General features: G+C 43.3%; 1 protein-coding gene across 5 annotated transcripts in view; it reads left to right on the forward strand.

Moving 5' to 3' along the window:
• rad18 (RAD18 E3 ubiquitin protein ligase) overlaps nt 1-13,900 on the forward strand; it is a 407,126-nt gene that overhangs the window by 362,714 nt on the left and 30,512 nt on the right. For 4 of the 5 annotated variants that reach the window (XM_038810763.1, XM_038810767.1, XM_038810764.1 and 1 more), the window contains one exon: nt 6,325-6,387. The exons of the other annotated variant lie outside the window; for it this stretch is intronic. In XM_038810763.1, coding sequence (XP_038666691.1) covers nt 6,325-6,387 — 63 coding nt within the window. The remainder of the gene's footprint in view (nt 1-6,324; nt 6,388-13,900) is intronic. 5 annotated transcript variants of the gene reach the window in all.

Raw genomic sequence — 13,900 nt, forward strand, 5'->3', positions numbered from 1 at the left:
GTTTTGTGGGTCGGGGAGGGCTGCCACTACACTCTGGTCTAAGCTCAGCACGGTGAGCTTAACCTGCTCTCTCTCATCCAGGCCGTACATGGTAGCCTGCTGCTTTACTTTAGCGAAAAACTGGTGGGGGTCTGCGGTGGGGAGGAACGGAGTGATCTTTTCACAAGCGTCCCTTAGCTGGGTTACTGTTAAAGGGGTGGTGTAAGTTATGTCTGGGGCGCCTTCTGATTCGGCTTTTCTCTGTGTGGTTACGGGATTCATGGGTGCGGTTATGATCTGAGCTGTGGGGGGTTGGGGTGCCTGTCGTTTCTGCTGAGCTGCTGGCGCACATGTTCCCTGAACATAACGCTGCGCTGTCTCACTTAATTCCTGCCAATCTGGGGCGTTTTCCCCATCTAACTGAGCTCCAAAGGTGCTTTGGAAGCCATTCTGCACCGAAAGCAGAGATTGCAGTTCCGCAATCTGTTTCCTGCATTTCGCGTGGTCAACTGTGCTTTGTCTTTGTTCGGTTGTTGCAGCGTGGAGTGCTCTCAAAGCTGCTTTGAGATCCGAACATTGCCTCTGCAATGCCTCCACCTGCTTTTCCGATTCCTGTCTTATCAGAACGGCACGTTGCACGTCCTGATAGGCTTTCTCATACTGGGTCTGGGAACTGCTCAGATGAGCTAGACAAGACTGGTGAGCCCTCTTGGCATCATCCACCTCTCTATCCTTCTCTGCCAACTTCCCTTTTAATTCCAGGTTTTCTTTCTCGATGTCCCTGACATCGACCTTACTCATTCGGTTCCTTTCCTCTAAATCTGCCCGGAGCGTCCTGATGACCTCCTCTGCGCCTCGCAACTGTGCCAAGCAGGACACAATCGCCATCGGCTTGCGTGCTTTACCTAAACTCTTTTTGTGTATCTGAGAGAGGTTCTCCCACCAAGTATGACCTATACTTCCGGGACCTGTCTCCTCATTTGCACAAAACTCTTTCCAAAGGGGCCATCCCTTTCCCTGCAGATATTTGCGGAGTTCCAGCTCCCACGTGGGACACTGGCCTACTCTGCTACTGCTGCTGGTCGCTGCGACCACAAACTTTGCTGGATCCATCAGACGTTCCATTGCCTGCATGGCCATTTTCTCTGACTCTCTTTTTATAATTTGGAACAGGGGGTTGTTGGGGTGGTGTTTCGTGAAAAGGGTACGGCTTACGCTATTTTCCGATCACAAAACTACCGAACGTTTGTCGCAACAAAAAGCTTTCAGTTTTACCTTACAGCCCTGTTAGTACGCATGCACTAAAACACACTTCCGAATTACGCTTATTATTTTGAACACCTTGAATACTTGTGATCTCTTTCTTTCTCTGCAATTTGGAGTTCTAATTCAAATTTCAGGGTCCTGGACACTGTGGTGTTTCCACTTACAACAGGGTCCCGGCGGATGTCGCCACTAAATGTTGCACGTTTTACTATGGGCGTAAAACGCGTTTATTGGAGTGTATTAACACGCCTCCGAGTTCGACGTGTGCTTAACACTGCTAGGCTCTGTTCTATGTAATTATTTAGCTCTGGAGTCGCCAGATGCCGTATAGGCAACGTCACAAGTATTCCAAGGTCAAATTCAAAGTAATAAAGACGATACACCGATTAGTAAAGTTCAAACGATCAATATTTATTATACAGTTAATAATAAATACTCATGCACACACTAAGAGACTAAGCTACAACTAAACTTAAGCAAACAGAATACTTATCTAACAGGAACAGGCAAGGTCAGAGAACGAGGCCTTCGTCCTGGTTTTGTCTGCAGCCTTCAGCAAGCGTTCTGGTACTTGGGAGTCTAGTGGGCTTGGATCGCGTAGCGAGCGTTGAACTTACGGTTTCGGCGGCTGGTGCTCAACGGCTGGAGTCAGGATGCCAGGTGTCAGTCAGAGCCGGAGCACGGGTTTAACAGACCGGACAACACGAGGTCCCTATCTTTTATAGGGGTTCCATTGTCCTTCCCTCTTCTCGGGCGGGCTCTACCTATTGGATCAATTTCTTATCGATACTGGATTAATTCCCCAATGCGAGGGGGTCTCCGTGATGGAGGGGGCGTTTCTTATGTCCTTTTGTTTGGAGGTTTCTGGTGCCTCGATGTCTGGGTCTTGATTAGAATGTGTCCATTCAGAACCAAATGTATCTATTGTGTGGGTGTTCAAGTCTGATGGCCTCATTAGCATGCAAAGCGTTTTGCCATTTGCACCTAGCTAAGGTCTTTTCACCTGAGCCCAAACTGGTTTCTGCTGCTGCAGAATGCAAACTGCTCTTTGCAGACTGCTGTTCTGGCTAAACTGTCTGTTTCCCAGCAGTCTTCCATTTTAGTTTGGCTCAGTGTCCATTTTGCGTGGCCAGCATGGCTACAACACCAAAACAATTGAGCGCACACAAGTTTGGATGTGTGCATCTGTTTAAAATTTGCATCTTTTTTGTTCTAGCCAGGGACTTTCTCCAGGTTTGGAACAGGATCTATCCAGTAACGATTTGCATTTATGGGTAATGGTTAAGATAGAAAAACGCTGCAAGGCGTTTCATGAAGCCAGAGAAGGAGATTGTAGGAGGTGCACAAAAAAAACCCTTGATCAAAAATGCAGGTTTTTTTTAAGGAGGGTTTTGAAAGAAGAATTGGAGGTAGAAGGGATTCCAGAATGCGGCTCCAAACAGCTGAGTTCACAGCTACCAGTGATAGGACGGGATGCAATTGGTGCTGCACAATGGATACTCCTGCAGCTCAGTATGTGAAATACGCTTTGCTGCCCTCGCTTCCTGGGCTCAGCCCACTGCCAGTCGTGACAAATAACTCTGATAACATTATAGCAAGTATCAGGTTCACAATACCAAAACAAAATTTTACACTTTTCACAACCTCTGCATTACCCAAAGCACTTGATGGCCAATTAAATTCTTTTGAAGTGCAGCCACTCTTAAATTGTCGACCGCCTACTTACACATAGAGATGTTAATTGATGGATAAATATTGTCCAGGGCACCAGCAATGGGGAATCGAGCAAAATAGAGCAAGTGCAAAGGAAAGGGAAATAAAGGCAAACAGCACATATGTGAAAAGATCGGCAGGTAGCATCAAACAGACCACTGAACTATTGTTTATAAAGATAGAGATTCAAAGAAAAGTTATAACCGATTTGGGCCCAGAAAGGAAGTGCATTGAGTGTGCAGTACAGAAATAGGCAATCAGCCCATCTGGTCCACGACATTGTTCATATTCCACACGAGGAAATTTTCCTGTGGACAAAGATGGAGCTGCTGAGGTAATAAATGTAATTTGCACTTGTTTTTACTAAAGAAGTGCATGCTACCAATGCCAAAGTAAAGGGCAGATTCAATAATAACTCACAAAACGAAATTGGATGTGTCGAAAAATTATACAAATTTACACCACGGAAGAGGCCATTCTGCTCATCTTGCCCATGTAGCCGATGAGTATCCATCCAGCCTAATCCTACTTTCCGGCTCTTGATCTCTAGCCTTGTAGTTAACAGCTCTTCAAGTCCATGTCTAAGTGCCGTACAAATGTTATAAGAATTTCTTTTCGACAACCCGTTGAGGAAGTGAGTTCCAATCAACCTCTGGGTGAAAAGAATTTCCCTTGAGTTACACCTAAACCTCTGATTACTTACCCAAAATCTATGCCTCCAAGTTTAGAGCACTCAACCGAGGGGATTAGGACCTTGTTATTCACTCTATCTGGACCCCCTCATTGTTTTCTAGACTTAATTAGCTAAATAAATAGCTTAGGAAGAGCTGTAAAATTATGTGTTTGCATTCTTTGAGCTTTTGTAGTCATAGTACCAGAGCATTGAACCGATCTTCCAGATCTGTATATTTAGCAGTTGCAGTACTTCAGGATTGCCACCTTCACTCTGTATTATTCAGGGTAGACACATGCATGGTACTCAAGGATGTGGACTCATACCGTTTGTTGGACTGGACATTTTAGTCAGGTGTCAAATTATTGAATCGGCTGAATTAATTTGTACTATTCGCTTAACCTAAGTGGGAATTAATGAAAACTGTAATATGATATTTCTGATAAAACAATGCTGCGGAGAATCCTGAGCAATGCTCTGAGTCACAATTTTTTGCATTTGGTGTTCCGACAATTTTATGTCAGTAATACAAGTTAAAAGTCCTTTCTTTTGTGCCAAAGTCAGACCAGATTTGCAAATGTATCACTCATGCCAACAATTCAAAATGCATTTACTTCTGTTTTGCGATTCTAAACATTTCCACGTTCATAGAAACTGTCTCAAAACACAATTTTACCTTTATTCAGCTGGAGGGCCTGTTGTGAAATGTTAAGAGATCTTTAGTGCATAGTAAGATGAAGCATCACTGACCAGATGAACTGGTTTCATTAATACCGTGAGACCACGATACATGTATCATTAAATTGAAAGTGGAGAAACATGTTTTTAATAAGTTCCAAATACAGATTGCGACTTAGAAATGTTGCCCTTTGGAATTATTTTGCAAACCTCCTTCCCTCCGATTCTAAAGAGGCTATTGACTAAACTCCATAACGATTTTCTCCAGGTCCAATTCTATGATAAATTGGTTAATCTCAAAAAAAAATGATTTTTTGCATTTGTATATTTATGTTGCATATCCTTTGCTCAGAACACTTTACAATGAATGACACGTAGTCAATGTTGTGACGTAGGAAATGTGGCTGACAATTTGTCCACAGAAAACATGTACAAACAACAGGAAGGATTAACTATTTTAGTGATCTTGGTTGGTTGCGGGACAAATATAGGCCAGGACACCGGGATAGAAGTCCCCTGCTCTTCTTTGAAATGGTGCTGTTGAATCTTTATGTCCAATTAAAAAGGCCATTTGGCCTAATCAATGTCGGACCCAAAGGAAGAAACCTCTAACAGTGTAGCATTCCTTCAGTACTGCACTAAAAGATCAGCGATAGCCTTTGTTCTCAAGAATTTGAGTGGGACTTGAATCCACAAGCTTCTACCTTAGAGGCACGAGTACTACCACCATGTCATGACTGAGATTGTGGGTAGGGCTGATGAAATCAGCCAGGGTTCATAAATTTGATCACTATCTAGTGATTGCTCCTGAAAAATACCTATATACGGTCATTGGAGAAGGTCAGGATCAGATTTGATGGTGATTTCTGCCTCCTGCACCAATTCCACACTGCAAGTGCTCTCTGCTAGTTTATATGTAGATTAACAGCATCAGTAATATAGCGGTATTACGATACTGCACCAGACCCCAACAGAGACTAGGATATGGGACAAAAACCTCAATGTTTTAATTTTGTAAGACTGTGAGGAAAGGATACCTCGCTCCAGGAGTGATTTCATGTAAAATAGGGATATGGTATACTGAAATAAACTTTTTATCATGAACACAATATTAAAATATCTTTAACATCACTCAAGAAAATAGCTTACAATTACCCTCAAACAATGCTAATAAATACAGTGCCACAATAATCCTTAACTGCTATCTTTATTTCCATTCAAACAACAAAACCATCTCCGATCCCAATCCATTTTTAAATGCAGTTATCACTCAGGAATACTTGATGTACAGAGATGTCTTTTGAGACGTTTGAACAGACAGATCTGAGCCCTGTTCAAACAATGCAGAATGTCCGGCTGTATTTCTTCAGAAACTTCTCATTTTGCCTTCCAGCCATAAACTAAAACTGAGCCTCAACACTTGACTGCTTCAACCCCTGGCTCATCCCATTAACTACATCCTCTCACTGAACTGAACACAATGTGTCTAATTAACTACTCCGCAGGGAACGTCTTAGCATAAACAGACATCTATTAGCCCAAACATTTACAATGCTTTAATTGCACCTGAGGCTCCCAAAAAGCTTAGCTGTCTTTCAAACCAGGATTTTTAAAAGCACTACTGCAGCAATCATACACACACTAACCGAGGCTTTTAATTACTCCACCAAATACATATAGTATTATACATCTGAAACTCTTACATTCATCACAGCGAAGGATTAGCAGTGTTTTCAACAACAACCCAACACCTGCAATCTTTATGGTTGAAGTGAATGCGCTGATGTATCCGCAGTGATTTATTGCTGTAATTTCTCTGGTAAGTGCTGCTATATTACAAGAGATGTTCTCCTTTAGTACTGGGAAGCAAATCACTGCCAACTCTTATTGCTGTTTGGCATTAGATGCACGGCTCTGTTCAGCTCAAATGGTACTTCGGTCAGGTTTCTCCGGAGTATAAATGTATTTAACTTGTTTCTGAATTTTCATTCAAATCCTTTATTCTGTTTGTGCAGCTCTGACTCTGACATTTGTAGAGATCCTGTGTATTCCCAGGAATCTGCAGGATCAATAACCATGTGAGTACAGCATTTCACATATAAAGTTGCTTTTCATTTTCAAATTGTATTTCCTGACTTTCCTTCAATCATTACGAGTAACTTGAGCAAAATATTCTGTACGTGTATCCCCAATGTATCATCTGAGGTGCAATTAACTGTTCCGTGGTAAAATTCTCAATTTGATCTTCAGTGATTCAGCAGCTTGAGCTGCGTAGTTGTACACTAACCCCGATAAGAACTTAGTTTTATATAATGTGTTCAGCAGGGGACTGCGGACAGGATGAGGAGTCACAGTGCAAAAGTTTTGTTGAGGAAGGTAGCATGGAAAGTGACCATCAAAGGGATTGGAAGATGAGATGGAAAGGATGGAATAAGCCTTCCATTTTATCTTTCAATGCTTTGGACATGCAAAAATAAAGAAAGTGTGCCAGAGGAGAAAGGGAAGAGGTCAAGGTGGAATCTGGTGTTGGAACTCATGACACTGCTACAGCAGGCTGAGTAAAAGACGCACTGGAATATATATGGAATTTTGATGAGCAGGTATGACTCACTGTCTGTAACCAAGAGCAAAATGTTAATTCACTGATCCAAGAAGTCACAAATAGAACATAGAACAGTACAGCACAGAACAGGCCCTTCGGCCCTCGATGTTGTGCCGAGCAATGATCACCCTACTCAAACCCACGTATCCACCCTATACCCGTAACCCAACAACTCCCCCCCCCCCCCCTTAACCTTACTATTAGGACACTACGGGAAGTATAATTATAACAAGGTGTGAACGTTCTGGAACGTGATGCAGTGAGAAGCTGTGGCTGAAGAGAGGAGGAGGATTGACCCCAGGTCAATCAACTTGCCAGGATACTTATGAGGAGAGGGAATGAGCAAGCTGAGATGGCTACTGTGAGTGAACCAGAAACAGGAGCCATGGCGGTATGTCGCAGAACGCCTAGAATGGAGCAGAAAAAAAACCTGTGGCATGTCCACGAAGAACTCGAGCCCTGTGCTGATGACAGCAGATTATGGTCAAGTGGACGGGTGCATCAATAAAGATATGTTGCAGAGGACATACTTTATGGGAATACGGCTGACTAAAATTGTCGAAGATCAGAAACTTACCATTGGATCCCCAGTCTGAGCAATTTGCTGAATTTAGTCAGGTAAACTAGGGTTAGGTGGTAACCACCCAACATTCATATTCCATTACTGATTCTGATCAAAAAGCACACGAATGCTCAGCTGTGATGCCCCCACAAACATCATTACAGGAGCTCATATTTGAGCAACTTTCTTATTTTATTCATTTGTGGGATGTGTGTCACTGACTAGACCAGCATTCATTGCCCATCCCCAGTTGCCCTTGAGAAGATGGTGGTGAGCTACTTTCTTGAACCACAATTTCCGAGGTGTAGGTACATCCATTTTGCTGTTAGGGAGATAATTTAAGGATTTTGACTCAGCAACAGTGATGAAATGGCAATATATTTCCGAGTCAGGACGGTGGGTGACTTGGAGGGGAATCTCCAGGTGGCAGTGTTCCCAGGTATCTGTTGTTCTTGTCCGAGATGATAGTGGTCGTGGGTTTGGAAGGTGCTGCCAAAGGAGCCTTGGTCAGTTCCTGCAATACATTTTCTTTTTAAAATAATTTTTACGAGATGTGGGCTTTGCTGGCTAGGCCAGCATTTGTTGCCCATTCCTAATTATCCTCGAGAAGATGATGGGTAGGTGCTGCCGTCCATGTGGTCATCCACAGTGCTGTTAGGGAGGGAGTGCCAGAATTTTGGCCCAGTGACAGTGAAGGCACGGTGATATGTTCCCAAGTCAGAATGACTTGGAGGGGAACTTGCAGGTGGTGGTGTTCCCAGATATCCGCTGCCCTGGTCCTTCTAGATGGTGGTGATTGTGGGTTTGGAAGGTGCTACCAATGGAGCCTTGGTGATTTCCTACAGTGCATCTTGGGGATGATGCTCACTGCTGCCACTGTTTGTCAGTGGTGGAAGGAGTCAATGTTTGTGGAATGGCCAGCAATCAAGTGGGCTGCTTTGTCTGGGATAGTGTCAAGCTTCCTGAATGTTGTTGGAGTTCCATTCATCCAGGTCACGCAGAGGATTCAATCACACTCCTGACTTGTGCTTTGTAGATAGTGGACAGGCTTTGGAGACTCAGAATGTGAGTTACTCGCCACACAATTCCTAGCCTTTGACCTGCTGTGGTAGCCACAGTATTTATATGCTGGTCCAGTTCAGTTTCTGATCAATGGTAACCCCAGGATGTTAATAGAGGGGGAATTCATCTATGGTAATGTCATGAATTTCAAGGGGCAATGGTTAGATACTCTCTCGTTTTGGATAGTCATTCCCTGGCACTTGTGTAGCCTGGATGTTACTTGCTACTTGTCAGCCCAAGCCTGGATACTGTCCATGTCTTGCTGAATTTGAACATGATCTGCTTTAGTATCTGAGGAATTCCGAATTGTGCTGAACATTGTGCCGTCTTCAGCGAACATCCGCACTTCTGACCTTATGCTGGAAAGGAGGCCATTAATGAAGCAGCTGAGGATTGTTAGGCCGAGGACACTTAACCTGAGGAACTCCTGCAGTGATGTCCAAAAGGTTGAGATGATTGATCTCTAAATAGCACAACCATCTTCCCTTGTGCCAGGTATGACTTCAAGGAGTGGCGCCTTTCCCCCCTGATTCCCATTGACTCCAGTTTTGCTGGGGCTCCTTGATGAGTCAAATACTTGGTAAAATGCTGCCTTAATGTCAAGAGCAGCCACTTTTACCTCGGACATTCAACTCTTTTGTCTATGTTTGAACCAAGGCTGTAATAATGTCAGGAGCTAATTGACCTGGCAGAACCCAAACTTAGCGTCCATGCGCAGGTTATTGCTGAGTAAGTGTCGCTTGATAGCACTGTTGATGATCCCTTCGTTCACTTTGCTGATGATTGTGAATATACTGATGGGGCAGTAATTGGCTGGGTTTGGATTTTTCTTGCTGCTTGTGTACAGGACATAACCTGGGTAATTTCCCACACTGCAGGGTAGATGCCAGCATTGTAGCTGTACTGGAATAGCTTGGCTCAGGGTGAGGCAAGTTCTGGAGCACAAGTCTTCAGTGCTATTGCCAAGAAGAATATTTTGTCCTTGAAGGGAGTGCAAAATAGGTTTACAAAAATGATACCTGGACTACAAGGGTGAAGTTACGAGAAGAGATTACACAATTTAGGCCTGTTTTCACTAGAAGATAGAAGGTTAATGGGTGATCTGATCGAAGTATTCAAGATATTAACGGAGACAGACAGGGTGGATAAAGATAAACTATTTCGACTGGTTGCAGATTCTAAAACTAGCAGGAATTCACTAAAATTTAAGGCAAGACCGTTCAGGAGAGATGTTAGGAAGCACTTCTTTACTCAAGTGGAGATTTGGAACTCTTTCCCACAAACAGCAGTTGAAACTAGAACAGTTGTCGATTTTAAATCTGAAAGAGATAGATTTTTGTTAAGCAAAGATATTAATGGGCCCAAGGAGTTGGGCCACAGACCAGCTATAATCTCATTAAATGGCGGGACAGGGGGTGGAATGGCCGACTCCTGTTCCTATATTGTCAGGGCCTGCAGCTGAAGGGCTGGATTGCCTGAGGAGCCAATTGATAGCGGGAGCCAGTGGATGGGAAGAAATATTGTCACTCCCTTCTCTTAATATGAAGTAGCTAATATCGACCTTTGAACAGATGGCAGGAACCGTGCTGCTGAAATCTAACTTATGAAATCAGTGAAACATGAAACAATGAACTGAGTTTAATTTTCTGTGGTGCTGCAGTTTATTGCAGTCACAAGACATTATTTGGTCCATTAATTTAACATGATCATTAAGGTTAAGCAATTCTGTACACATGCATTAAGCTCCATATTTGGTCTGACAATTTTCTATACCCTCCATTATTCTGGTCTCTGAGTTTTTAGTGGTGTCTTCTAGCTAACTTGTGTCATGGGTGTGTGCTCAAAAGGACATGGGAAGCTACAAGATGAGTGATTAGAAAAAATATTTCCTCCACAGAGTATTAGTTAAGTGAAATTAGATCCAGTTGGAAATTGGAATCTCTCTCCGAAGATTGAGTGGGTTGGATGGAGTCCCTGACAGGATAGATTGCACATGGTTTGTGGCGAGGGCAACTCAATTTGGCAATACAATCTTTCCATAAACCATAGGAGAAGAATTAGGCCACTCAGCCATCAAGTCTGCTCCACTATTCAATCATGGCTGATAAGTTTTGATCCCCAGTTTCATGCCTTCTCCCCATAACCCCTGATTATCTTCTTAATTAAGAACCAATCGCTGTCTTCAGGACACTCTGATTTGGCCTCCACAGCCTTCTGCTGTGGAGATTTCCACAGATTCACCGCCCTCTGGCTGAAGAAATTGCTCCTCATCTCTGTTTTAAAGGACCGTTACTTTAGTCTGAGATTGTGTCCTCTGGTTCTAGTTTTTCCTACTCGTGAAGACATCCTCTCCACGTCCACTCTATCCAGACCTCGCAGTATCCTGTAAGTTTCAATAAGATCCCCCCTCATCCTTCTAAACTCCAACGAGTACATACCCAGAGTCCTCAACTGTTCCTCATATGACAAGCTCTTCATTCCAGGGATCATTCTTCTGAACCTCCTCTGGACCCTTTCCAAGGCCAGCTCATCCTTCCGTAGATACGGGGCCCAAAACTGCTCACAATACTCAAAATGGAGTCTGACCAACCCCTGATCTTGTATTCTAGCCCTCTCGACATGAATGCTAGCATTGCATTTGCCTTCCGAACTGCTGACTGAACCTGCACATTAACCTTAAGAGAATCTTGAAGAAGGACTCCCATTCCAAACATGGCGATGACAGCTTAATATAAATATGGAAACTTGGCAAATGTGCTATTGTTCTGCCTTTTTTTTGTTTCATGACTAACCGTAACACAAAGTCAATCATTTGTGGTGTGCACTCGCTAATGGATGCCTGGCTTGAAATGGGATTGTAGGATTGTCCTTGTATTGGGGAATACCACCTAATTTTGCTGAGTGCACTGAAATTTCCTGTTGTGTATAAGAGCCTTCCACTAGCTGCACCAGTTAAAATTCATAAACCTGGAATACAGTTTGGAGTTAGTGATGATAAGGTACCCAGCATTCCCCTCTTCAGTCACCTTGTTAGTTTCCTATTCTTCCTTCTGATTATGAAAGGTATACGTTTAATTTATCATTTAATTTATGGCCTCTGCCTTGGCTCAGTGAGTAGCACACTCACCTCTGAGTCAGAACTTTGTGTGTTGAAGTCGCACTCTGGAGACTTGAGTGTATAACCTTGGCTGATACCAATACTGAACAGGAGATGAGATGTCAGACTGTAGTTGTCTGTACTCTCAGGGTAGAGATCCCGTATCGCAATTTTGAAGTAGGGCAGGGAAGATCTTCCTCATGTCCTGGGTGATATTTATCCCTCAACCATCATGACTAAGTTGGTTGTGGGAGCTTGCTGTGCACTCATTGGCTTCCATGGCTCCTAAGCTACAACAGAAACAACTTTTCAATGTCTGCAAAACACCATTGGTGCATCCTCTGCAGGTTAAAGGTGCTGCATAAATACAAGTTTTGTTCTCACAAAAGAAAATTAGGGGAAGTCGGTGCTTTGAAGAAAGCATTGTGGATTTCTTTGCTAAAATGTAGTATTGTAGGAAGTCACGTTCAAGGATTCATTCCTGTTTTTGTAGTAGGGTAAAAGATGCAAGGTAGCTGTTTTAGCACAGTCCAGATTTTAGACTGTAATACCTCTCCTGATTATTTGCCATCCAGTTTGGTGTAAAAATCATCTCATTCAGACTAAGCTTTAACTTGTGTGCAGTTTACTTGGCAAAAGATGGTTGCGTTCAATAATTTGGATGTTTCTAGAATATTAAACTGGACTTCAAAAATTCTTTACACTTATTGATAATAAATTGCATTACACAGACTGTCAAGCTCTTTGGAGTCCAATGAAATTAAAACTCCCATCCATTAACACGTCATTGCAGTTTTTCATCTATGTTTATATGATAAACAAGCTAAATTCAAGATAGACTCTCAGCCTTTCCTGGGAGGAAAGTGAAGTAGAATTATAGAATCCCTACAGCGCAGAAGGAGACCATTTGGCCCATCGAGTCTACACCGAACCTCTGAAAGAGCACCACACCTGGGCCCACTTCCCCACCCTATCCCCGTAACACCTCCTAATCTGCACATCTTTTGGGCACTAAGGGATAATTTAGCATGGTCAATTCACCTCACTTGCAAATCTTTGGATTGTGGGAGGAAACCGGAGCACCCAGAGGAAATCCACAGAGACACGGGGGGAATGTGCTAACTCCACACAGACAGCTACCCAAGGCCAGAATCGACCCCGGGTCCCTTGCGCTGTGTGAAATCACTGTGCTAATCACTATGTTGCCGTCATTGCAAGCCTGTTTTACCTTGCGCCATTATGCTTTTTGACATTTAATCTCTGCACAGTTTTGGTCTTTGAATCTAACTGATGTGCTTGCCACAGAGGTTTAGTAGATTGGCTTGAGATGAGACGTAGGGTCATATCAACAGGGGGGCGGCTATTTGGTTCACTGTGGAACAAGCCAGTCAGTGGCATCCTCGCTCTCTGTCCCGTAATCCTGCAAATGTATTTCCCTCAAGTATCCAATTTCCTTTCAAAATTACTGATCGCCTCGGCTTCCGTCAACTTCATAGACAACAGGTTCCAGATCATTACAACTCACTGCATTAAAAAGTGCTTCCTCACATCGTTCCTTCATCTATTGTCCAAACTTCAAATCTATGTTTAGGTAATCCTTTTACTATTAGCTAATGGGAACAGCTTTTCTTTGTCTGTCTGATCTAAACCTGTCACAATCTTACATACCTCTGACAGATCTCCCCCTCAATCCCCTTTGCTGCAGGGTGAATAGCCACAGTTGCTGCAGCCTAAATTTGTAATTAAATTCCCTTATTCCAGGGCAGCACGGTGGCCTAGTGGTTAGCACAACCGCCTCACGGCGCTGAGGTCCCAGGTTCGATCCCGGCTCTGGGTCACTGTCCGTGTGGAGTTTGCACATTCTCCCCGTGTCTGCGTGGGTTTCGCCCCCACAACCCAAAAATGTGCAGAGTAGGTGGATTGGCCACGCTAAATTGCCCCTTAATTGGAAAAAATAATTGGGTAATCTAAATTTATATATTTTTTTAAAATTCCCTTATTCCTAGAACCATGCAGGTAAGTATCCTCTGAAATCGCTCAAGAATATCTATGTCCCTTCTAAACTGCACTGAACAGAACTGGACACAACAATCTAGCCTTGGACCAACCAGAGCTTTATTAATGTTCAGTATAACTTCCCTGCTTTTGTCAATGCCTCCAATTATAAAGTCCAAGACCCCATGTGTTTTGCTATCTGTTCTCAGTATGTCCTGCCACCTTCAAAGATACATGTCCAAGGTTCCTTTGTTGCTGCACACTCTTTACAAC

This window comes from Scyliorhinus canicula, chromosome 11, assembly GCF_902713615.1.
Source record: "Scyliorhinus canicula chromosome 11, sScyCan1.1, whole genome shotgun sequence".
NCBI lineage: Eukaryota > Metazoa > Chordata > Chondrichthyes > Carcharhiniformes > Scyliorhinidae > Scyliorhinus > Scyliorhinus canicula.